Raw genomic sequence first — 27165 nt, 5'->3', positions numbered from 1 at the left:
GGTTTGCAGCCCTGATTTATTATACTACAATTTATTGGTCTATAAAGCATTTTTATAATTTTGGTGATTTTTTTATAACATTTCAAATTTTTCTTGTTAAATTATTCTTCATTTTGGAGGAACCCTACAATTGTTTTCAATTAGGTTTTATTATGTAACATTTATTAACTGGCACAGGAGAATCGATATTCTTCAAAATTGCTACTTTTTCTGCACTTTCAAAATTCGTGCTCAACTGGTCTCTTACTAGTTTTATAAGCTTTCATAAAAAAATAATAATCCAATTGATTCAAAAATGAAGGCTTTAGTGAATTACGAACATTAAATTTCCAATTCCAATTTTAAGCCACTGTGTGCTGGCTTCGTCGTGTTGTATGAATTATGAGAAACGCATTTTGGCTCCAAGGGATGGGTTTAATTTTTCGGAATCGGTTAAAATTCCGTTTACAGCGCCTTTAAATAAGGGAAACTTGTACAATTAAATAATATAATGTATTAGTAAATGTTTGATTTAAATTACGATATGGGTAAGGTACTTTTATCATTTTGAAAAAAATTTACTTTATTTTACGTTGGTTAATATGGTCACCGTAGTTATACGTTGAATTAAACCTGCTTTGGTAATTTTTTTTTATTTCTCAAAATAAAAGGTCAAAAGTATTATTTGCATTTAAGTTTAAATGATTAAAGGATAATTTATAAAATCAAGCTCCAAATAATTCTAAAATTTCTAGGTTTGTGATAGGAGTTTTAATAATAAAATTTTCAATCGTTGCGGTATCTGATTTGTATAAAGGCAACTAAATACAAAACTCCTTATTTGAAAGCTTTGTAGATAAAAATACAAATAAGAAGTAGGTGTATATGTATCTACTTTTCTGTTAAATATTAGAAAAAGATATTAAAAATATGATTATGCTCCTTTAATTAACCACTACGATAATAATATATGATAAATATCCATTTTTATTTCAGATTTAAATCCAATAGATACTAGTGGCTTTAAACTTTTATAATCTCCAATAGAAGCAAATTAAACTCAACAACGAAAAAGTGCAGAATTTTATCTCGTAAACATCATTAGATGAAAAAAAGAAATATAGAAGAGCTTACCTAATAAATAACAGCAGAAGCGTTATTAACAAATCATAAAACTCCAAATTGACAAAACCTAAAAATAGTAACCAATTAAGGACGAGTAGTTAAAGATGTAAGTTGAATTTCAGTATGCATAATATATTTTATATATTATTTTATATAATTAAATAAGTTTAACAAAGGATAAAAATTGTTTGTTTCGTGAAAAGTATCAGGACTATTACTGCCTTTTACTGGCAAAAACCTAAAAAATCTCGATACACTTGCTAACAGTCAACATTTTCTAGAAAAATATTTCCGTATCTTGACTTTTACAACTTGGCAGAGAAAACAATTTTTCGCTAATAAGTATTTAATTTTTTTAATAAAATGTATTATATTATTATAAAATTATACCTTTTTGCTGTGCAAACGTTATCCTTTCAAAATTAAATGGAAATTTGGTTAATTCTTTAGCGCTGGAAAACAATCGATGGCACTATCGATAGTATCGATGTTTGCCAATTTACCCCACTATCGGTGTTTTTCTGTCACTATCGATGTTTATTTTCTCATAAGTATACATAACATTTGTTAGAAAAGATTTTAGGAAATATTGCACATTTTCGGCTCTATTAACGAATCCATCAAAAGTTTGATTTTCGTGAAGTCTTTTATAACAGTTAAAAGACTAATGATTGTCTAGGCAAAGAAATAATTTGAGGAATATTTTATGGAACTGAAATTACCAGCATATTAAATAATCCCCTGGCAAGCAATTAATTCGTGCTTTCTATAGTATTCATTTAAAATTTTCCGCGGAGGGTTTGTCCAAATATTGATATTTTGGTAATTTCAAGAATGGTGTCTACATTTCAAAAGAGTCAAACGAGGAATCATAAAACTATTAAATGTATACTAGTTGAGATTTAAAACTGGACAAGTTATACAAGGCCATTAAATATTTTGTAAAACTCAAAATTATTCTGTTTAATGACACATGTATTTATATATGTATATTTGAAAACACCTTCGGAGGTCGGTTTTCTAAAAAATTCTTTAACACTATGCATTACATTACATGTGATATCAGTCATTGTATAATATACTTTTACCATTACAGTTATTAGAGCAAATATCCAAAATATGTACTGTTTGCTTTATAATTCCACCCTGGGAAAACATCGATAGTACGTCGTCTGTTTATGCTTTTAGATACGAATTTACATACCATTCGGGCATTAAAGAAAAGCTACTAATAAATAGTTACTCAATAAAAATAAAAATATAAAATTTAGAATGCAAACCATAAAAATAAATTTTGCAGGAAAACCTGTGGAAACTTGTTAATATTTTTAAGCTTAAGCAGTGCGTAAAGAACACAGTTAAGCTTGTGGTAGATATGGACCAGGTTTCCAATCGTCACAGTCGTGAACGTATGTACAATTCGTCACAAAGTTTGTGGATTATTTCTAAAATGGGAACATATCGCTCACATCCACTATGGCACTGACAATTTACTCCGAAAATGCAGAAAAAATCAGAGCTGCAAACCGCTCGGTTCGATTCAGTGGCTTGAACCACTTAAAAAAAAACCCCCCGAACCGGGATTCGTTTTGGTTCAAATGGTTAATTTTTATACCCGAGCGCACTGCGCACAAGGGTATTATAACCTTGTTCGCATAACGGTTGTTTGTAACATCCTAAAAGAATCAAGATAGATATAGACACATACATATCCCACATTACTCAGAATGAAAAGAGAAGCCGATTGTATATTTGTTTTCTGAGATATCTGAACGAAATTTGGTACAAAGGTTGCCCTTCGTCCAGGTTAGGTTTGTATTGAATACAGGCGAAATCGGCGAAAAATGTAAAACCTACGATATTTGCTTAAAAACTGGATCCCAATTGTAGATAGTTGGGAAGTTAAATAAAATACATAAGACAATTATAAACTTTTTGGAAAAACAGTGTGACGTAGTGATAGAACTTTTTAGAAAAGTATCGATAGTAGTACTCATATGTATAGAATACTCTTAAAAAGAATCGATTCCAGTACTCGTATTTGCAAAAAGTATCAATAATGATACTCGCACTTCCAAGTGTTCTCAAAGCAAATGCAAAAAGTAAACAAAAAATTCAATTTTGTATTACAAGTAATGCAATAATGAATGCTATTTAATATGAATTTTTTTCGACTTTTTGGATACATTAGAATGCTGATTAAATAGTAAAAGGTGATAGAATCTAAAACTCATAAGAAATACAGTACTTTATTTATCGTGCATGTAATGCATTACTACTTTTCCCACTGGGATGCTTCGTATATATACATATCGAGCTTTACCGCCAAAACAACGTAAGCGACATTTTTTCAAAATTTTATTTTTGATGCAGAAATGCATCTATATGCTCTACACTGAGGGAAATAATGCATAGTAAAAATTAATACTTTATATTTGATTATCGTTTAAAAATGTTCGTATTTAAAAATAATATTTTCATACAAAAACTTCCCTGCAGAAAATCTGACTAGCCTAGAACTAGACCTTTTTCCGACTGTCCAGTTTTTTGCAGTTTTGCAACCAGTTTTTATCCAGTTCCATTTCGGACAGTTTTTTTTTATAACAAAACGTTTTTGCGATTCGATTTTTGGACATTTTTTTCGTTTTTTCTTTTCTTTTACAGATTCCGTTTTTGTTACATATTTAAAAAAAAATATTGCAAGCTGCACGCAACAATTTAACTTCATTAAATTTGAGAACTCACAACTGCCTCCACCGCGATTTGAACTCTCGACCAACGATGGTTGAGTCGGAGGCCTTCTCGCTGAGCTACTTTCGTATTGTACGAGTAGTGAGCATTTCCACATTTACACCGCAAGTTTCAACTGTCCCGCTCTGCATTCCTTTTGCACTAGTTCACAGATAGTTCTGAGATATGTAGTTCGGAACTAGCGCTTTGTCAGACTATCTAAATTTTACTGCAGGGTTATTATGCACGTATTTGACTGTTCACATCTTAGTATGCATATGTAAGTGTATATACGCATCCCCAGCATGCAGAGCGGTGAAAACACACACATTCATACATAGTACATCTATATCCGTACAAATCGCGTGCTGTGGTGTTGATGGAAATTCAACATTTGAAAGAAAATTTATATGGCTGTAATACAAAATTGAATTTTTGGTTTACTTTAGCTGAGTGCGCAAATATGCTTGCCACAATTTATTGATATCCAGAGATGGTCAGGATTCGAATTCCACTGCAGGCAACATGCAAATTAAATATTTTTTTTTGTTTTTGTCTTGATTGTGTATTCACTTCATGAACGCGGTCATTTTAAGATGCGCGTAATTGAATTAAATATTTACGAATATACAGTACTTTCGTTGACGTTTATAATAAGATCAATTACGTTTCTATTTGATTTTAATATTTTTTCCCCTAAGTGTAGGAATATTTTTGCATGAAAAATACAATTTTGAAAAAAATGTCGTTTACGCCATTTTGGCGGTTATGGCTCGATATGTGCACTTACGTATACATATATGTGGACATTCAAATACGTCCCAGCAAAAAACACGATTACCACAGAAATTAAAATTAAATGGAATCGCAGCATTACCTTCGAAAGAGTGGAGACCGCATAGATAACAGCCGGAGAAAATTCGATTTAGCCGGCAGCCGATTTGTTAGCCGTTTTGCAAAAAAAAGTTAGCCGTTTTTAGCCGATTTCGCTATTTGCCGTATTTTATTAAAATTTAAATATATGTACATATAAGTTTCCATTTTTACATATTTGGCGACCTAAAACCTAGAAACTGCTAGGACTGTGTTAAGTATATAAAATTTGAATAATTTTCTCTAATACGAAAAGTCTTAAATTACCGGGCCGATTTCAATGATTGTTATTTTATGTGAATATTCAGTGACCCAAATATGAACTGGGACGCGACATTTCAGCTTATAATTTTTTTATATGAAGGTATAGCTGATTACTTACAAACACCATTTAAATCCTAATTTCATATTTTATGCAAAAGTAATGAAAATTCTGCATTTGTTTTAATTTAAAATTTTTGTATAGTGAATTGCACATTTAAGGTAGCTGGCACCTACCGTTAATTATTGACAATTTTTAGTTGACGGTGTTCCGCATTTTTCTTCATATAAAAAATTTTAGAACATACTTTGTATGGAAAAAATTCGTAACACCGTTATAACAAAAAATTACAAAAATCAACGGCAAGTCCTAGCTACTTAAAATTTTCACTATATTATACTAAATATCATTGGACTACAAAACTGCACACATACGATTTTGTAAATATGCTGATTAAAAAGTTAAAAGTTGGTGAAATTTTTGCACAAAGCCTGAAATTGATACTTATATGGTGTTTGTTGAGTTGGTTGGTTGGTTGGTTTAAGTGAATTGTCAGACAGGTGACAAGCAATTAGCAAGTTTGCCATTTTGATTCCACAACTCGTGCAACCTACAGCCATTTGGCGGCTTTAATAAATTTCAGTACGCCATACAGAGAGAGGCAGCTCCACTCTGAAATATTCTGCAGGAATGGTTTGCCGAGTGTATTTAGCCTCATCCTTGCGAGGGCTGGACACTCGCACAGCAAGTGTTCGACTGTCTCTTTTGAGCCCGGGTTATCGCAGCTGCGACAGGACCTATTGAAGGGCAGTCCTATCCTTTCGGCATGTACCCCAACGGGCCAGTGCCCTGTGCACACTACAGTAAGTTTGTAGGCATTTGTTTTGCTCATTCCTAAGAGAGCTTTGGTTTTGAGTGGGTCGTAGGACACCCAGAACTGCCGGGCAATTCTGTAGGATCCTGTGCAGTTCCACCTCTGCCTGGCCTTCGAATGATAAAATTCGGTAATTTTTGCCTTAATCTCCCTGAGCGAGGCGCCCATGTCCACCGAGTGGGACATATCCAGTGCGGAGCCACTCCTTGCTAGTTCGTCCGCTGCCTCGTTTCCGTAGATGCCCCTATGTCCCGGGACCCATATTAGGGTAATTTCGTATTGATCAGAGATATAGGCCAGCTCTCTCCTACATTCATCCACTAGCTGAGATCTAACAGAGTTAGAGGAAAGTGCCTGAATAGCCGCTTGGCTATCCGAGAGGATGCTCACTTGCATTCTCGCGGGTACATTGTCTTTGATGTACCTTACTGCATCCTTAATTTGTTGAGTAATCAGATATATTTTTATAAATAAATAGTAAACATTAAATAAACTAAATAAAAATAGCCAACACTTGCTAAAATCTCGCGTCCCATTCTATATTTGGGTCACTGTGTTTTTTCCAAGGAAGGACGGAGCGGGGACTTTCTTAATACAATTTTTGTTATGAATGGTTTAAATTTAAGTGCGAAGTTTTATTTACAACACTTAGAAAAGAACGAATGCGAAGAAAGAGCACGAATATCGATGTGAAACAAAACTCTATGGGAAGACAATACCTGTAAATTATTGTATCATGGTGTCAACATACTTTATTGTTGCTTATTATTGCCCTGAGACAGGCATGCGAAAGTGAGTAGGACTTTAAAAACGGGGGTTTCGAATATATAGACATCAAAATACATTTAAATAGTAGAATTGTTAAAAACTTAAAAAGCGGCCGGCTTGTTCGATATAAATTAATGGCGTTTTCTTTTCTCGAAATAATGTTGGCCTGTTTTCTTCAGCCCTTTCACAGCTTCACGTGTTCATTTCTCAAAATATTGGCCTCCGACTAAGCAAAATACTTCATACTAATATAGCCATTTTTCAGGACGAAAAGTAACCTAGTGCAAATGTTACAATGTAAAGAAAAATTTTTTAATAAAAAAACGCCATAAGTTTGTATCTGATCTCTTTTTATACCCGAGCGCACATGTGAACAAGGGTATTATAACTTTGTTCACATAACGGTTGTTTGTAACAGGCAAAACGAATCGAGATAGAATGGAAAGTGAAATCGATTAAGCCGTGACTTTCTGTCCGTCCGTCCGTCCGTCCGTCCGTCTGTGCACACGATAACTCGAGTAAAAATTAAGATATCTTAACGAAACTTTGTAAGTGCACTTATTTCGGGCGTAGGACGGATGGTATTGAAAATGGGCAAAATCGGAGAATAACCACGCCTACCTCCCATATAACGGTAATTTTCAGAAATACGAAAACTGCGTTATTTTAGTAACTACTGAAGCTTATTCACTCAAAATTGATATTTACAATAATTTTTAGACGAGAAATAAGAATATTATAAATTTTTGGAAAATGGGCTCAGCCACGCCCACTTATGGTTACATGTGTATATCTTGGTAACCGCTGCACCAATTTCTTCCAAACATGGCACAATTGTTAGCCTTACTACAGCATACCAAATGTTTAAAATAGGACAACAACCACGCCCACATCCCATATAACGGTAATTTGGAGAAATACGAAATCTTCGATAAATCAGTAAATATTAAAGCTAATTTATTCAAAATTGATGCTTGCAACAATTCTTTACCAAGAGATACGGTTATGATAACATTTTGGAAAATGGGCGTGCCACCGCCCACTTATGATCACATATATGTATCTCGGTAACCGTTCCACCAATTTGTACCAAACTCAGTATGGTTATTGTGCTTGCCACATAAAAGCAAAACGTTGAAAATTATAGAAATCGAACTAAAATTGTGACCGCTTTTCAAATAACGGTAAATTTCAGAAATGCTTGAAACTTCAATATTTCGAAATTTAAGGACGCGAATTTACACAAAATTGATACACTCCTGCTTACTATGTAGCGGTAGCTTTCGGAGAGGTGAAACTCATATATTTAATACTTGCGCCGGGTATTTAATGTTCGGCTCCGCCCGAACTTACACTTTCTTACTTGTTTTATATTTAAGTAATACAACCATGACTTCTGATATACGTATAACGACAGTTTCTTTTGTTAAACAAAAATAATTTGTAATGAATTTACCAGTCTCTGTTTTTGTGATTTATTTAACGTGTGGTGTAAAGCTTTGTTACGTATAACCTTTATTAACTAAAAAAAAAATAATGATTTTACTAGTCTTTCTATTTGCGATTTCTGTAAATAAAACATGTGAATTTTAGATAAAACATTTTAGCCACTTTTAGCCGTTGTTTTTTTGCCAATATAGCCGGTCGCCCCAAAAAGTTCTGGCAGCGCTGATGCCTAGATAAGTTCATACTTATTTAATTATATTAAATTGAAAACAGAAAATACAGATTGTCTTAAAAGGTTAAAGCTGATTAAAATTTGTATAAATCAGTTTTTATACATATGTACTTAGGTATTTAGATCTTACTTAAAAATCGGTATGTACCAGGGAAGCCAACTCGTGGGGAATTCCCCAATTTGCGGGGAATTTCAGTTTGCGTGGGGAATCGGGGAATGGACCTTTTTTAGTGGGGAATTTCAGTTCGTTCAATTCTAGTACAACAAAGTTACAAATGGCTAAAAATTACCGTTGATGTTTTAGAAATTTCTTTGTCGCATTTGCTTTCGTGTAACGAATAAACACAATTTATTTTTATATGGAAGAAACCCACAACAAATTCGGCAAAAAATTCTAAACCAAAAATTTTTACCCACTTGAAACTTGCAGTAGAACTGATTGAGTTAATAAACTGCATACTCAAAATCTTTCTAGAAAATCTAATTTAAAGGTCGAACTTTTTACGAAAGTTTGTTGATTTTTTTATTGCACAAAGTTTGATTTATACGGGTTTTGTTAAAGAGTTTACTACATAATTATAAAAACTAACTCAAATTAAATAACCAAAAAAAAAATTATAATTGTGAAAACTTGGCAAAATTTAGTGCGACTAAAATTTTTTCGACCATTGTATGTATGTAAATATTATATAAACATTTTTTATTTTTTATTTGTTAAATACCTTTATAAAAGTTTGGTTCCGTTTATGAATACATAATAATAAAATAAACATAAAGACCAGCAATATATTAAAATATATAAAATATTTTTTTTTGTAAATAAGGAGATATCTGGATCAGGGTTGTTGCTTCCGCATTAATTTTAACATTCGCATTGCTTTCGCATTCGCAAAAACCAATGCGGATCTTTTGCGAATGCGAATATTGAAGGGACCGAAAATTACAGTTATTTTTTATTCCGAAAGGCACATTGAGCGGGTAGTATCAGTAGAGCAGCTGATTTGATTTTTATTTTTTTCAAATTATTTGATCTCGAAAATGTAAATTTATTAACATTTTTTTATCACAAAAATTCTAAATTGTTAAAATCTATTTGCATGTGAAACCTTTTTCCATACAAAACAAGCGATTGAATAACAGCTTTTGGAACGTTCGCCCAACTCAGCAGCACAACCGAAAATTACTGGGCCTTGCAAAGGATGGATCAATGCTTCGAGAAGTAAACAAATTTACTAAGAAATAAAGTTGCAAATTTTTGTATTTTTTTACCAATTTCAATTTTTTAATATTTTTTTCTTTCACATGGCGCGCTTTGATTTAGAAGAAAAAATCGGAACAGTTTTTGACACTTTCGATACCAGAAGAACAACAAAATACACGCAAATATGGTTTTTGCTCTAATGCTACTACCTGTTTGATATGCCTTGTACTTTGCGGATAATAAACAAACCGCTTATTCAAATTAAACAAGTTTGGTATCTAATGAAAGAGGACTTAAATAGCTTTAAAACTGAAATGTCTAAAAGAGGAAAGCCACACATTGAAAAATATTTCAATAAAAAATTTTAATTAATTAGCATAGCACAAACATTGGGTCAGGTATGTACTTACATGAATTTCTTTAGCATTAAGTTATAAAAAAATATAAATAGATGTGGTAGCCTTCATTCGTTATTTCTGTTTAAAAGCTATTTCAGTCCTCTTTCATATGATACAAAATTTGTTTAATTTGGATAAGCGGTTTCTTTATAATCCGGATAGGACGTTTATTTCGGAATAAAAAATATTAGGCCAAATTTAACTCTGAAAAAAATAACACTAAATTCGAAAAACGCTGATGACGTGAAAAACTTCGAAACAACCAAAAGCATGAGAATGAAGAATTCTTTTGAAAAAAACGGTGTTTAAACATGTGCCATGATGCTGGATTGTGAAGATGAATGTCAGGAGGATACATCCGACATTTGCAGCCCCGATGAAATTCTCAAAAAGTAATTATTGCACCGCAATAAGGATAAATAAATATAACTGAAAGTCCTCTCAACTGGTGCAGTTTCAATCGAAAAGAATTTACAATTTTGCCAAGTTGCAAGTTTGTCGCCTCGAGCGAGTAGTTATATAGTGGCGCAGGTTTGATTTACGACCGTTCAAAAAGTTTTTATTAAGTACAATGTTCCAATTTTTAAATTCAAGTATTAAAAAACATTCAGTCTTAACCGGTTCACTTTCCACTTTTGGTTTTCATGTACATATTTACTATGGGCGGAATACAAATTTTCGGGTGAATTTTTTTTTTCGGGCAAAAATCAAGATAACGTGGTTTATTAGAAATTATTAACCTTTCCATTTTTATTTATCTAAATCACCTAATTTACCCACCTAAATTATTTCTTAAAAATACATGACATCCGCATTCGCATCCGCATTCGCGGATGTTAGCTTTTAAACATCCGCATCCGCTTTCGCATCCGCGGACATTCGCAACATCCCTAATCTGGATGATATCAGGATTTTACGAAATTTCGGGCAAAATCGGGGAATTTCATTGTCAAAATCGGGGAATTCTCAAAAATGAGTTGGCTACCCTGGTATGTACGTACATACATATTTAATTAAACTTATAATTGTACTTCCCCACTTAAAACAAAAATTGTACTTCACTTCATTGAGTGATTTCAACTTCACTGTCTGTGTTTATACACGGAAACTTTTGCCGACGCGATTTTTATACCCGAGCGCACTTGTGCACAAGGGTATTATAATTTTGTTCACATAACGGTTGTTTGTAACAGCCAAAACGAATCGTGATAGATATAGATATATATATAAATAAATGATCAGAATGAAAAGAGAAATCGATTAAGCGGTGACTGTCCGTCCGTCCGTCTGTCTGTCCGTGAACACGATAACTCGAGAAAAAATTGAGATATGTCAACAAAATTTGGTAAGTAGGTTTCCCTTTATCCAAGGTAGGTTGGGATTGAAAATGGTAAGAATCAGACAATGACCACGCCCACCACCCATATAACGGTATTTTCGAAATATGCAAAAAGTACGATATTTTCGCAAATACTGGATCCAAATTGTTGAAAGTTGGTATGCGATGTAGAAATTTGGCATAAAATAAGACATTTATGAAATTTTTGGAAGATGGGCGTGGCCCCGCCCACTTATGATAAAAAGCTGTATCTCGGTAGTCCCTTCACCACTCCCCACCAAACTAGCTGAGAACATTTCTTAAGGCTTGACTAAGGAACCTGTTGAAAATTTTTGAAATCGGACAAGAACCACGCCCACCTCCCAAATAACGGTAATTTACAGAAATACAAAAACTGTGATAAATAAGTAAGTAACTATTTAAGCTAATTTACTCAAAATCGTTATATGCAATAAACTCTTAGCAGAAAATTATAATTAGGGAAATTTTTGGAAAATGCGCGTGGCACCGCCCACTTATGCATACATATGTGTATCTCGGTAACCGGTTTACCGATTTCTACCAAACTCGGCACATTTATCAACCTTGGCGTGAAAAGGCAATATGCTGAAAATTTTTGAAATCGGACTAAAATTACTGCCACTTACCATATGACGGTACATTTCAGAAATACGAAAACTCAGATTTTTTAATAAGCTAAGACGCCAACCTACAACAATCACTTAAAAAGACACAAGGTGATTGATTACTTACTACGTAAGTGTTTATTGATAACCGCCTTACCGATTTGGTCCAATTATTTCAATAAATTATAGTATATTATCGAAATGTTTCGAAATGCTTATCATGCAGTTTACTGAAAGGTGAAAAAACGATATTTAATATGTGCGCCGGGTATATAATGTTCGGTTTCGCCCGAACTTATACTTCTTTACTTGTTCATATTCCGTTTTGGTGTTGCGCGTTTCATTTAAACACCGCGACTTTTTCGTATGCAATTGTTGTTGTCAGCAGTGTTGCCGCTACGTCATGAAAAAATGTATCAATATTACATAGTTACATCCCAAGCTAATAAAAACGAGGTAAAAATGGATCAAATGTATCACACATTTTTTATTTAAGTATCAAAGTATCAAGTTAGCAAAAAGTTAAAAAAATGCTATTTGGTTTCATACTTTTGCATTTTATTATTTTCAATAACCGAAAAATCATGTAATCCACATTCATACACATACATATGTACTTATGTACATGAAGAAAAATATTTTACATATTGTGACAATCTATTAAAAAAGAGATTATTGTTTTTAATCTTGTATAGAGACGAACAAAAATATTATGTACAGATTTTATATAAACATGAATTCAAATATATGTACAAACTTAAAACTAATAGCTGTCGATCATTTAAGTTAAATGCCAAATTATGTGATACATTTCACGTTAAGCTCGTTGGAAATTACCTCAAAAAGCTGGGACTACCTTCATTTTGGACGGACGGACAGACAGACATGGCCTAATCGACCTCTCTTTTCATTTCATTTGATTTATGTACACATTTGTCTATATCTATCTCGATTCGTTTTGGCTTTTAAAAACAACCGTTATGTAAACAAAGTTATAATACCCTTGTGCACAAGTGCGCTCGGGCATAATGAATGGAGTCAGCTATTTACACATAGGTAATTTAAAGCATTTTTCTTTAAGCGTATTTGACCCCAAAACGTTTTAATATTTTCGATACAATTTTTAAAACTTCCACTGCATACATATTTTCTCTTTGCCATGTATCAAAATTTTTACCACGCGAAATATTTAAGTATCTTGCGAAATGAGCGAAAAAATAAAGTATCTTCCAGAAATTTGCACAAGCACGGATCAGTTTTGAAGTATATGGTTCAAAACGGCAGCACTGGTTGTCAGCTGTGAACCCGCTAACTCAATTTACACAAGTTGCGTTCGCGTAGCTGTTAATTGTTTATGTTTAACCAGAACTTTCAGGTTTTTGCGTTCGCGTACGCAAAAAACTTGCAAAGGGGGGAAATTGAGAGACCAAAGTGACATTTCATTTTGAGGGGAAGCTGCTGGTTTCTGGTGGAAAAATTTTTGCCAACAGCAATTTGCCAACAGGAAAACAGCTGATCAAAAACAGCTGGTCTGAATTTACGCAAATCACAAGATTGAATTTGATGGTTTGGAAGTTAAAAATTACAAAATGCGACTAATTAAACTTGTAAGAAGTAAGTAGTTATTTGTTTAATCAATAAACTGTGTCAGGATACCACTTTGTGGTGAGTTGTCGTACGTTTTAAATTTTACACTTTTGAATGTAAACAAAAATTATATCAGCTGTTCGTGTAACTTGCAAGTTTCTGCAAATTTTCTGTTCGCGTACTGTTTTGGATATTTATCTCTTGTGAGAGATCTGGTGACATATCGCCGGAATTTTGCTGTTGGTTGGTTTTTACTGGAGATTTTAAAAGAACGCACCTACAGACGAACGAGAGCTCAAAGTGTGTTCCGAGCACGAGAACTTGGTGCCCCTCTCCTTTCCTCATCACGCTCTCTCCTACAAGCGTCGAGTTGCCGCAACAAAAATCACCGTGTGTAAATGAGCACAAATTAAAGCCAAACATAATTTTTATGCGATGGAATTTTCCACCGAAAGTAACGGTAGAAACGGTACTCATTCTATTTTTCAGCTGACTACGGTGAAGCATTCTACTTTGTATTCCCCATAATGAATCAAAGCAACGAAAAAATTCGAAGCCATTATAAGGCAAAGCGTTCTAGAACACGTTACCACTAAAAGCGATTACCGATTTTTTGCTGGGCTCACCCCCCTAAATTTTGGTATAAAAATATTATTTTTAAAAAGGATGGGTGCATTCCAAAACGTCAAAATACAATGCATCAGTCTCTTTTGTTTCTAAAGCGCACTAAAAGAAACAGTCTAACTTGCGCAACCTAGTAGAAAACTAGCATCTAACCAAGGTTGCGCACATTTAACATTACAATCTACTGAGGGTTAGAATAAAAGAGACTGATGCTTTTTATTTTGACGTTTGGGAATTCACCCGAACATTTTTAAACAATAACTGTTTTACAGCAAAAATGTTCTATGGATGCCACTATCCAATTTCTATATATATAGAATTGCTCGGTGATTCCGAAAATCGAGTTAGTTTTTGTTTCTATGGATACGTTCTCGAGATATTTGCAATTTACCGTTATTCAGCTTAAAAAAAAAGAGTGGTTCCACTTAGATCCAGTTTTTCAAGAGTCAGATAAGCCACGAATAAGTACTAACTGGACTAATAAGAGGAAATGGTGTTTTACAATAGGCAGTTAAAGTTTATTCAGAGAATAATTAACCTAACTGAGAAATAAATTTATCCGGCGATTCGTTCACCAGATAAAGACCGGATAGCATTGGTTTTGACGTTTCCGCAGTTTGAAAATAAGCTCTGTGTATGCTTACTGTAATGTCTGAGTGAATCTCTTGCACTCAAACTTACTAAATACTCTCGTTCGCTCACTGCAGCTTATATGTATGTATGCACATACTATAAATATTACGGTTAGCCTAAGTATACATAACTTGAGTCTTAGCAATAATAGGCAGTCGCGTAGCGAACATCAACAAACGAACATTGTAACTAATTATATATATTTAATAAAGTTGTTGCTGAATACTAAATTGGCGCAGTCGGTAGGATACCGTAACATTCATTAGTATATAGCAACCGTTCGCCAAAACAAAATCGCTTAACATTATTGTTGTTCCTGCGCAACCTAAAACGTGAATATTGCGAGAAGTCAAAGCTAAAGGGCAAGCCAAGGTCACCTTCAGCAATCATTCGTTTTACTTCATCACACATCGATGCCAGAAGAAGTTAAACCAACAGCGCAATTAACACCGCAGCACCTGCAGTTTGAGGAAAACGTTTCTCGCCACATAATGTCGACACTTGGGAATCTGGAACCGTTCAACGTGGAACACCCAGAAAATTGGTCTACGTATTATGCGAGGTTCGAGCTCTACTTACTGGCCAATGACGTACAGGGCAACGATCGGCAAAGGGCCGTATTTCTCACCTTAGCCGGAGCGCCATTATATGATCTTCTGTCGTCATTGGCCTCGCCCCGTCAGGTGAGTCAACTAAGCATAAATGAAATCAAAATGATTTTAACAAATCATTTTTCTCCCCGGCCCTCGGAAATCGCGGCATATTACAAATTCCACAAACGAGACCAAAAATCTAATGAGGGATTTTCCGAGTACGTCGCAGCCTTGCGCAAATTGGCTGTTGATTGCAACTTTGGCACGGCGTTGGATCGCATGCTAAGAGATCGCTTGGTATGTGGCTTGCGTGATGAGGCATTGCAGCGCAATCTACTAGCAGAGCCGGACTTGAAGTTGCAAAAGGTTCTCGATCGAGCTGCTACTGCCGAAGCAGCATTTAAGCACGCATCTGAAATGCGACACTCCGAACAGGTTCATCATGTAGCGTCCAACAACAACCATCGCCATAATCGTTTGAAAACGCGTGCTAGTTCCAACGCACAAACAAAGCCATGCAATGGATGTGGTGACTCACATGCCCGCTGTCAGTGTCCGCATCGAGAAACAATTTGCTCGTCGTGTGGCACAAAAGGTCACCTTCAACGTGTTTGTCGCTCATCAGCATCTAACTCAGCCAATCAGCAAAAGACATCGCATTCATCAGGACGGTTAAAAAAGCAGAAACCACAATCCATAAATCAAATTTTGCCTCTGGTTGATTTGAAAAAATCAGCGACCATCAGTATTAATGGATATAATTGCACATTTGAAATCGATTCGGGGTCAAACTATACCATAATGTCATCAACAACATTTGAACGTGTGTGGCCGGTACAGAAGCCAATCATGCACACCAGTGACCTTGAACTTGTCGATTTTCAACGTAATAGAATTCCTATAATGGGTGTGGTTGATACAGATGTATCATACGGCGGCCGTGAGGTCAGCTGCTTACCCGTCGTTGTCGTAGACGGAAACCGTTCAAACGTATTAGGGTGCAATTGGTTCACCCCACTGGGCATTACAATTCAGGGCGTCAATGCAGTTGAAAAAGCATCGTCAATCAAAGGTATCCTTAAGCAATTTAATCATCTTTTCGCAGAGGAGCTGGGGTGTTTCAAAGGGAAGCCAGTTTCCCTCTACATCGACAAGTCAGTTCAACCTATTCGATATCCACCTCGGCGTATTCCATTAGCCACCAAAGGCCTTGTCGAAGCTGAACTAGACCGCCTATGTTCAGAAGGGATCCTAGAGCCAGTTGAGTACTCGGACTGGGCCACACCGATTGTGCCGGTTCCTAAGAGCGACGGGACAATCCGCATTTGCGGCGACTATAAGTCGACGCTTAACAAAGCACTAAAGCCGCACAACTTCCAGATACCTGCTATCAACACTTTACTTTCGTCTATAGAGGGAGGCAGCATTTTTGCCAAAATAGATCTTGCACAAGCCTATCAGCAATTGCAAGTGGACGAACAATCATCCGTGTTGCAGAGTATCGTCACTCACAAAGGCGCCTTCAGAGTTACCAGGCTTCAATTTGGAATCTCTTCAGCGTCAGGGATATTTCAAAATTTTATAGAAACACTTTTAAGAAATATTCCGGGGGTGCTGCCGTATTTTGACGACATCGTTCTAATGGGCAAAACAGAGGCTGAGCTCGCTGCTCGGCTGCATGAGGTATTTAGCCGATTCAACACCGCTGGTCTTCGACTAAGAAAGGATAAGTGTTCCTTCGGAGTCTCAAGCATCGAGTTCCTGGGATTCAAGCTGGATTCACTGGGCATTCGGCCATCTCAGAGTAAAGTCAAGGCCATTCAAAACGCTCCAGCACCCCAAGACAAAAAACAATTGCAAGCGTTCTTGGGCCTCCTCAATTTCTACCACTCCTTTTTACCGAACAAAGCTACAATTGCCGAGCCCTTACATCGCCTACTGGATAAGAACTCCCATTGGTTCTGGAAAAAGGAACAACAACAGGCGTTCGAAAATCTTAAGCAGCTCATAGTATCCGAACGCGTTCTAGTACACTATAGCTCAAAATTGCCATTGGTGGTAGTTTGTGATGCATCGCCATATGGCATCGGCGCTGTTCTCAGCCACCGCATGCCTGAGGGGTGTGAGAGGCCCATTGCATTTTACTCTAGGACCTTATCGAAGCCAGAGCGGAATTACGCCCAAATAGACCGCGAAGCTGTAGCGTTAATCGCTGGAGTGAAAAAATTTCACGACTACCTTTATGGGCGCAAATTTACTCTGGTTACCGATCATTGGCCCCTATTGGGTATCTTCAATACGACCAAGCCCGTTCCTAATGTGATATCATCGCAAATGCTTCGACGGCGAATTTTCCTTAATGCGTACGATTTTGAAATTGCATACCGTTCGGGAAATAAGCTGGGGAACGCTGACTTTTTGAGTCGATTACCCTTAATGGATGAGCAACGAATGATTAAGGAAGATGTACTGATGATAGAAATGGTCAACAAGCCCGTAGTAGACGCCAAACATATCGCTGTTCAAACTGCCAAAAATGCGGACCTGGCAAAAGTTCTCAGCTGGGCGTTAAGGGGGTGGCCACCTAACATGAGCCGATCGGACAGGCTGTATCCCTTTTATGTTCGCCGACAAGAAATCTCATCACTAAAAGGTTGCTTACTATGGGGGAACAGAACAATCATCCCGACAGAAAGTCGACAGGTAGTCCTCAGTGCGTTACATACTGGCCATCCGGGCATTGTGCGAATGAAGGCCTTAGCGAGAAGCTATGGCTGGGTGCCGAAAATGGAGTCGGAGATTGAGGATATTGTAAAGATGTGTGCACCTTGCCAAGCTACTCGTCACGAGAATGCTCATGCGCCAGTTCATTGGTGGGAAACAACGAAAAATCCATGGTCACGCCTCCATGTAGATTTTGATGGGCCGTTTCAAGGTAAGATTTTCTTCATCGTTGTAGATTCGTTCTCGAAGTGGCTTGAAGTTTTCTTGGTCAAGTCAACCTCATCCCAATCGGCCATCAAACCCCTTCGATCACTCTTCGCAACTCATGGGCTGCCGGATGAGATAGTGTCAGACAACGGGACAGCATTTACATCCGATGAATTTAAAACATTCATGCAGGACAACTTAATTCGTCACATTCGCTGTGCCCCATTTCACCCGTCGTCCAACGGTCAAGCAGAACGAATGGTGCAGACAACGAAGGACTTCTTGAAGAAAACACCAGAGTGGCAGGACATCGACTTAAGGCTGTCACGGTTTCTTTTCAATCAGCATATTACGCCGCATACATCTACTGGGCGTTCACCTGCAGAGCTTATGTTTAAGAGACAACTAAAGACATTTTTCGATAAAATTCATCCGCACGAATTGCCTACTGCAAAGCACGAAATTGGCAGGGAGAAGTCCTTCAACGATGGATACCCAGTGTGGGTGCGAAACTACTCCACAGGACCTAAATGGGTACCAGCGAAAATTAATTCAAGGAATGGACCCATATCATATGCAGTTCAGCTGGACGACGATTCGCGTATCATAAAACGGCATCTGGATCAGATAAGAATTCGACAAGTAGCTGAACGGGGTAATGACTTAGCTCTCTTTAACCAAAACTCTAAAGAGCCAGAAACCTCATCGGAATCGGGGTCTGCAGCGATGGATGAGAGCAGTCCATCTTCTCCACTTCAACAACAGTCCAATTCAGAGGGTTCTTCGCAGCATCGGTCGTACCCCTCCACCGCAGCAGATAGTTCGACACCGCTGGACGCAGGCATCTCATCAGACGATTGCACTCCACGACGATCCAATCGTGCTCGCCGTCCACCAGATTTTTACAGCGTTCCTGGGCGTTAAGGGGTGTAATGTCTGAGTGAATCTCTTGCACTCAAACTTACTAAATACTCTCGTTCGCTCACTGCAGCTTATATGTATGTATGCACATACTATAAATATTACGGTTAGCCTAAGTTTCTGTTTGTTCGTAACAATTGTTACAATTTATCATATTTTGGCGTTTTCATACGCAAAACTTGGCAGAAATTTATAAAGTAGGAGAAGTTGAGAGAAAAAAATTTTGAGAGGAAGTTGCAAGATTTTACTGGATAAATTCTTCCTTATAACAATTTGCCAGTAAGAAAAACAGCTTTTTACATGCTGCTTCTTGCATTTCACTCAAGCGAAAGAATACACTTTTGGAATCATATATGTAATACTTCTATATCGCTAGTACATTCAAAGTACATTCCCCAACATCAGAGTGCCGAATAATTGAAAAAAGAAAGAGATCCGATAAGCGAATGTACTCAAAATGACAATTTTTACTTTTCAAAATTCAGGAGCGGGTTCACAAATTTTTATTTAAAAACAATTCTTATGAAAAATTAACAAAAAAATAAAATTTTTGTAAATCTATGAGAAGCGCTGCGGCCGTTGGTGGTTGCAGAGGATAAAAATACAAGTTAGAGAAGGACTTGGCATCAGTTGGCATTTCCAATTGGCATAGAAGGGAATCGAGTAACGTGCTTTATTGGATTCGGCCAACGTATAAAATACCACACCGCTTTATGTGTAAATAAGTTTTGTCTTTGTTAAGAAAAGATCTTCTATCTTCCAATTTTTCAGATTTCCAAATAACGAGGAGCATCGGAGAAATTCGTCATACCGAGCTCTAACCGCTAAAATAATTATATATATATATATTTAAACTAGCCAATGCCCGCTTACTTCGCGGCGCCTAATAAGAGCTTTTGCGTTAGCCAATGCCAAAGAGCGTTTAAAAACAAAATTAGTCTGTAAAGTCAAAGTTTTTGATTTAAGTTGAAACCACTAAGGCGCAGTATCCTCCTCACACATAGGCAAATAGTAGTAACGCTGTGATACCATATGGAATACCAATCCCTTTTGGCGTCATGAGCTTTACTGATGGTCTTATTTTCACCTGTGAGATCTCTGCCAATCATGCGTAATCTTTTTGTATGATCTTACGTATGCCAATAAAAGTTCTTATAGGGAAACTCAAGAGCACAGAAGTGCATTTTCTTTATAGGAAGGCCAAGAATCCTCGCTGTCCCATAGGATGAAAAGTTTTCCGGTACATTGCTAAATGAGTAGTGTGATCTCTTAAGTATCTTTCAAATGAAGCAGTTGATATACCTACGGTGATCTTTCCTTGTTAATTCACCACTTTTACAGTTCGTGGTAAAATTTATGAACTGATTTCAGGGTTGATGCAAGACCGCATGATCGTGCATGAGGGCGTCAGAAAAACTTAACCCCATGCTTCATTTAAACATCTGAAAACTAAATTCGTATAACTTAAACATAGGTCCAAAGCAGACCAACCACACGGGGATTCTATACATTTCGGCTGCAGCGCCATCCATTGGGCTTATTTTCTGCAAAACCATTGCTTACCATAAAATGAATACGTGTTATGAATTTCTACCTTAACTCCAGCGGCACTAATCGGGTAAATTTTTATCAAAAGAATTTTCCATCATACAGGTACATAGCTCACATTTAAAATTTGAACGAAATCGGTTAATAAATACGATTTTTATAAATAACTGTACTCCAGCACCACCTAGCGAGTTTTATAGTAGCATGTAATTGGACCATATATGTATGTAAGATAACCTCCGACAATCTGACGGAACTCTATTCAGTGTTTTTTGAGTTTATTCCGAACAACGAAAACGGCTATCATTTTATGCAAATAGGTATGTAGATAGGACAGTTTATAGCGAAACTCGTAAAAGCAAAGCTCCATTCTTTGTGAAAAACTTAAAAAAATTCTTCAAAATTTTCACAAAAATTTTACTTTACTGAAAATTAAAGACAAAGTTACAATAGTTCAATGGGATTTATAAATCTAGGAGAAAATGGTTCCCAATCGAGTGATACTTGCGCGTTTACCTAAATGTATATCGATCCAGCCTTTCCAATAATTATCACTTTTCGCCATAACTACGGTATTGATAACATATGTAGCTGTGTAGAATTTCAGGACGTTAGCGTAAGCAGTTCCAGACATAAGCTATATGAGAAGTTCAGTTTGCATGGAAGGAAGGAGCCACGCCCCCTTTCCCAATGCATTTGCAATATATGCATCAGTGCTAAGTTTCAGTTGCCCAGCGTAATTGGTTTTAGTGATATATTGGTTTTTTACGTTTTAGTCTGTATAAGAATTTTAGGAATATCCCGAGCTAAATACCGAGTAAATTTTTGGTCAGAATATTTATTTTCAACGTGTTGCCAAATATGAACCAAGTCGATGCAGCCGTTTAGTAGTTTAGTGAAATGCATTGTAAAGAGAACTGTATGAAATTGTAAAACGTGACGTCTCAGATTTCTTATTTTTTTGGCAGCAACAACGAAAAGTTTAAATTTTTTTTAGCGAAAACCCTTCCAAACAGAAATAAAAAAAAATTAAGTTTGTGGTTATATCAAGGCGAAATTTTGAGAACGGTGCGTTGCTAACTCTAAATATAAACAACGACGCACTGGAAAAAGTTAATACGTTCAAATACCTAGGAATAATGATCGACGATAAACTAAAACAAAAAAAAAATTGATTCTATATTTTCAATTAGAGCTCTAGCAAAACTGCATTTAATTCCATACATTAGCTTTTACGTGATGCGCTTGCAAACATACAGACAAACATACCGAAATTTTAGATTTGGCTTCTGTTGATCTAATAAATCCCCTATTAATTTTTCTTTAACATCTATTATGTACAGATATCGGCCTGTTGCAATTTTATTATTCTCAAGTACTCTCGTTTGATACCCATATGGCAACACTTAGTTTATATAGTAAATTTAACTGAATTAAAGTTTTCAAATAAGTGGCAACCCGCTTCAAGAATATTTTCAAAAGTAAGCTTCCTAATCCTCTTTAGTTTAATATTCGTATTGCAATATTTCATTTATTTTACAAATTTCAATGAATACAATTTTTCAATCAGTTGGCAAATCCCCTAAAAATATTTTCAGGATTAAAATTTCCTATCGTCTTTAGTTTGATGCCAATATTGCAATATTTAATTTATGCTATCAATTATATTAAATTAAAGTTTTCAAATAGGTGGCAACCTTCCACAAACATATTTTCAGCTGTAGGCCTTTGTAAATTTCTTTCATTTGACAGCCATATTGCAGTATTCACATTACCGTATCAATTGACCTAAACTGAAATTTTAAACACAGGTGGCAACTCTCTAATTTTTTCTTCTATATTGGAAGCTAAATCTCTAGCGATACAACGGTGAAAACTGCATTCAATTCCATGTTTTCGACTGATGCGCGTACAAATATACAGACAGACAGATATTCAAAAATTCTAAAAATTGTTTATTTGGCTTCTGTGGCTTTAATAAAAACCCACCATATTAATTTTTCTTTAATATCTATAAGGTACAGACATCGACCTGTTACAATTTTATTATATGTATATCTAGATGTAGATATAGATTTCATTTCTTTTATCAATTTAATACAATAAAATTTTTCAAACAGGTGGCAGCCCTCCCTAAAACCATTTTCGGCAATAAAATCTCCTAAACCCCTTCAGTTTGATACCCATATTGCAATATTCAATTTATCTCATAAATTAAATTAAATGTAAATTTTCAAACAGGTGGCAACTCTAAAAAATATTTTTGGATGTAAGCCTTCTTCAGCCTCGTTCTTTTGACGCCCATATTGCAATATTCATTTTTTCTTATCAATTTACTTAAACTCCAATTTTCAAACAGGTGGCAACTCTCTAATTTTTTTCTTCCTATATTTTAAGTTAGACCTCTAGCAATACATCGGTGAAAACTGCATTCAAATCCATGCATTCGTTTTCGAGTGATGCGCGAACAAACATACAGACAGACAAACAGACAGATAGACAAAAAATCTAAAAATGGTTGATTTGGCTTCTGGTGCTCTAATAAAGACCCCCCCACATTAATTTTTCTTTAATATCTATAATGTACAGACATCGACCTGTTACAATTTTATTATATGTATAGATTTATAGATGTAGATATAGATTTCATTTATTTTATCAATTTAATACAATACAATTTTCCAAACAGGTGGCAGCCCCCCCTAAAAATATTTTCGGCAATATAATTTCCTAAACCCTTTCAGTTTGATACCCATATTGCAATATTCAACTTATCTTATAAATTAAATTTAATGTAAATTTTTAAACAGGTGGCAACTCTAAAAAAATATCTTTGGCTGTAAGCCTTCTTCATTCTCTTTCTTTTGACGCCCATATTGCAATATTCATTTTTTCTTATCAATTTACTTAAACTCCAATTTTCAAACAGGTGGCAACTCTCTAATTTTTTTCATCCTAAATTTTAAGTTAGACCTCTAGCAATGCATCGGTGAAAACTGCATTCAAATCCATGCATTCGTTTTCGAGTGATGCGCGAACAAACATACAGACAGACAGACAGACAGACAGACAGACAGAAAAAAATTCTAAAAATGGTGGATTTGGCCTCTGGTGCTCTAAAAAAGACCCCCACATTAATTTTTCTTTAATATCTATAATGTACAGACATCGACCTGTTACAATTTTATTATATGTATAGATTACTTTTTGATGCAGGTGCTCTAAGAGGCATTTATGCATCAAAATTAAAATTTGAAAAAAGTTCTCTTACTTCATTTTCGCGGCTAGGCCTCGATATACATTTCAGCATGAAGGCAACATGAGACCGCCAAATTTGTGTTTGTTTGTTGAATTCCCTGAACCGGCCCTGTTATGATATGGCACTTCATTCTATGAGTAGTTTACAAATATACACGTATACTTTTACAATCACAAAAATTTTCATAGGCTTTTTTAAAGGGAAGTAAATTAGTACAAATGGTTAGTAGTTTTCATTAGAGTTTGAATAACTCCTTTCACTAAATTGCTTTTAGTAACTTTAACGAGACCATAACTTATTTTATTTTATTCATTTTAGTGCAGTTTTGACAAAATTTTCTTGCTAAAAAATCTTTTGTTACACTACTTCATTTTATTCCTTTGATTGTACAGGTTAAATAAAAGCTTGTTTTTAAAAAATATTTATTTTACATTATTTTATTTTATAATTTTTAGTCCATTTATAAAAGCGTTGTATATTAAAAAGTGTTATTTTATTTTATGTACAAAATTTTGCAATTGATATTAAAATAATTCAACTTGCAATGAAAGAGAACAGAAGACTTGGCAAGCAAATTGTTGTTTGCTTTTGTTTTGTATAAACATACATATGTACATATAGCAGCAGTTAATTTTATTTAAAGAAATGGCGTGTTGTCCATTTCCGCTGTAGCATGGCATATATTCAGGCGCAAGATTTAACTTCTTCTGGCGGGGCGACATCTGGAGTCTAGAATTTGCTACAAATAGCTTTGCTACACTACCGCCGCGGCGCGCCGGCAGCTTTAACAATTTTGTAGTGGTTTTACGTTCTTTGGCAAATTACGCTCTGTTTGCCATAAATCTTACTATTTTTTGACCGCCTTTGAATCAAGACCCCTGGACTATATGGGGAATTCATTTATATTTTAAATTGCATTGTCATCGTGATTGGAGCTATGCTGAAAATTTCAAGTCTCTAACTTATCGGGAAGTCAGTTTAAAATCGATTGGATTTTTCCGCGATTTGCACGGGATGACCAAGTTAAATAAAAGCTTATAAAAAGCCCCTGCTTACGACAGTATTTGATACCTGCGCCGGGTATATAAAGTTCGGTTTCGCCCAAACTTATACCTCTTTGCTTGCTTTTAATTATTTTCTTTTATAAATGGTACATAAATTCACGACTTAAAATAGTTATTTTTGTTAATAGCAATGAAATAAAACTGTATTAGGTTATAATTCATTTTAAAACAATAAAATATATTTAAACTAAACAATTAAATCTTTTAACAATAAAAAATAAAGGAAAAAAGGTTGATGCTAAGTCCACATTAAAAGAATAAAATCTTAAATAGAAAATGTGGTAAGTCTTAAAAGAGCCTATAAGTCTGCAACAGCTTTATTTGGAAATTGGCCGATTATTGGTACTAAAACAAGACGAACTAAGGAATAAAACTGCATTTACAGATTAGAAAAATATTGAAAACAAAAAAAGTTAGACGGTTTTTTGTCCCTCCTGAAAAATAAAAAAAAATGGACTTAGCACGTTTGCGAACTAAGCCAACGATATATGTTTGGAATTGTAAAAATAAAATTGCCTAAATAAGCCTTTTTATTAAAAAATAATAAAACTAGTAACCACTTGAAAGCTTTTTATTTTCGTACTTTTGGGCGGTGTTACCAACGTAGAAATTTCCCCCCAAATTTAGGGGGAAGGATTTTTTGGGCAAAAACTTTTTTTAGGGAGCACATTTTTCTGCTTACTATTGTTTAGTGGAATTTGATTTAATTTTTAGGGATACAATTTTTCTGCTTACTATTGTTTAGTTGAATTTAATTTACTCTGATTTTTTGTTACGGAAAATAAAATCCCAAATTTTACATGAACAGACATGTAGCAAGTAATTTGCAACAATTATCACAAATTATTACTTTTTGGTGTTAATGTATCCACAAATATCTCAAAGTAGAAAAAATTGAGAGGGATAAGTCACAGTTGCCTTAAATGGGAAGGTGCAAATCTTTACTGGACAAATTTTAACTTGCAACAAGAAAAATAGCTGATCGTATATCGCTGGTGAAATTCACACTAATATAGGAGGATGTTATGAGGTTTTAATCGTCGAAATTGACTAAATAAACCTATTTAAATTATAATAGAATATGAAATACTGTTGTTATTAGAAAACTTTTTAAATAAAGAAATTAATCAGCTGTTCATGAAACTTCGCGCTCACATACTTCTTTGGGTAGTTCTCTCTTTGAAAGCGAATTCTCGGAAGAGAACCCCTATATTGTAACAATGTGATTTCTGAATGTGTGAAAGATATCCATTGTATTGCCAATAACCTAGCTTCCAGGAGTCGCTCTCAATGAGAGTACTATCCCACAAACCTGCAAGCAGTTACTAGTTTTATGAAATTTTAATTAAAATTTTTATTTTAATAATTTTGACTTTACAATTCCAGAAGTTAATTCCTTTGCTTCTGTAAAATGCAAGAAATAGCATGTAAAGAGCAGTTTTTCTTAACCGAAAATTGTTACAAGTACTACTTTACAAGTTCTTACAAGTTCCTACTTTGCTAATTCCATGCAAGTTTTTGCGTACAAAAATGCCAAACGTACGTAAACCACAGGGCTTATATTTATTTTATGACAATCAATCAATTAAGCAACGTACTAGTTGTCTCTTCTATCATAAGGTATTGTCGCTAACTTGCTTTCGCTCTAATTTTTTGACAAGTAGTCATGTTGCCTTTTTTCTGTATATACATGACTTTTCGATAGGGCTGATAGTTTCTGAGAAATTAATTCACAAAAAATAAAAAAACAGTCGTAGTTTTTTATTTTTCCCCTGTTAAAGGTTGACTTTTTGAAATTTTTTATCAGAAAAGCCAAAAATCTGGAGTTATTAATTAATTTTTCAGAACTACAAGGCTTATGTATGTGATGTATATTGTCATATTGTTAAGTACATACATGTATTCATACATATGTAAGCACATATATATAACATACATATGTACTTACATACATATTTCAATAAACATATTAACATACTCAATTAACATACACTACTTATTAACATTAAGATAACATATTTATGTTAAGACTTCAGGAGAGTTAACACCCTCTGCATTGTTTTACTGTTATATACATATATTAAGTAAGCTAACGTTAATATTTATTACATATATATTATGTAAGAAATAAAGAGTTTTAGTTGTAAAGAAA

The 27165-nt window shown here is 35.0% G+C and overlaps 3 protein-coding genes across 9 annotated transcripts in view; all 3 read left to right on the top strand.

Moving 5' to 3' along the window:
- LOC118745617 overlaps positions 1-27165 on the top strand; it is a 314215-nt gene that overhangs the window by 169797 nt on the left and 117253 nt on the right. For 5 of the 7 annotated variants that reach the window (XM_036479135.1, XM_036479136.1, XM_036479138.1 and 2 more), the window contains one exon: positions 976-1210. The exons of 1 other annotated variant lie outside the window; for it this stretch is intronic. The gene's annotated coding sequence lies outside the window, so the exon portion shown is untranslated. The remainder of the gene's footprint in view (positions 1-975; positions 1211-27165) is intronic. One more of the 7 variants, XM_036479137.1, reaches the window with a different exon arrangement.
- LOC118745433 lies at positions 15111-16918 on the top strand. Its single transcript, XM_036478887.1, has 2 exons — positions 15111-16817; positions 16889-16918. The coding sequence occupies exons 1-2, from the start codon at positions 15111-15113 to the stop codon at positions 16916-16918; spliced, it is 1737 nt and encodes a 578-aa protein (XP_036334780.1).
- Positions 16400-19244, top strand: LOC118745618 (uncharacterized protein K02A2.6-like). Its single transcript, XM_036479141.1, has one exon. It carries the CDS (start codon positions 16932-16934, stop codon positions 19143-19145), a length of 2214 nt encoding a protein of 737 aa, XP_036335034.1. The 5' UTR covers positions 16400-16931; the 3' UTR covers positions 19146-19244.

Source organism: Rhagoletis pomonella, unplaced genomic scaffold (genome assembly GCF_013731165.1).
Source record: "Rhagoletis pomonella isolate Grant_MI unplaced genomic scaffold, Rhpom_1.0 Rhpom_scaffold_00009, whole genome shotgun sequence".
Lineage (NCBI taxonomy): Eukaryota > Metazoa > Arthropoda > Insecta > Diptera > Tephritidae > Rhagoletis > Rhagoletis pomonella.
This window is presented reverse-complemented; position numbering and strand designations above follow the sequence as displayed.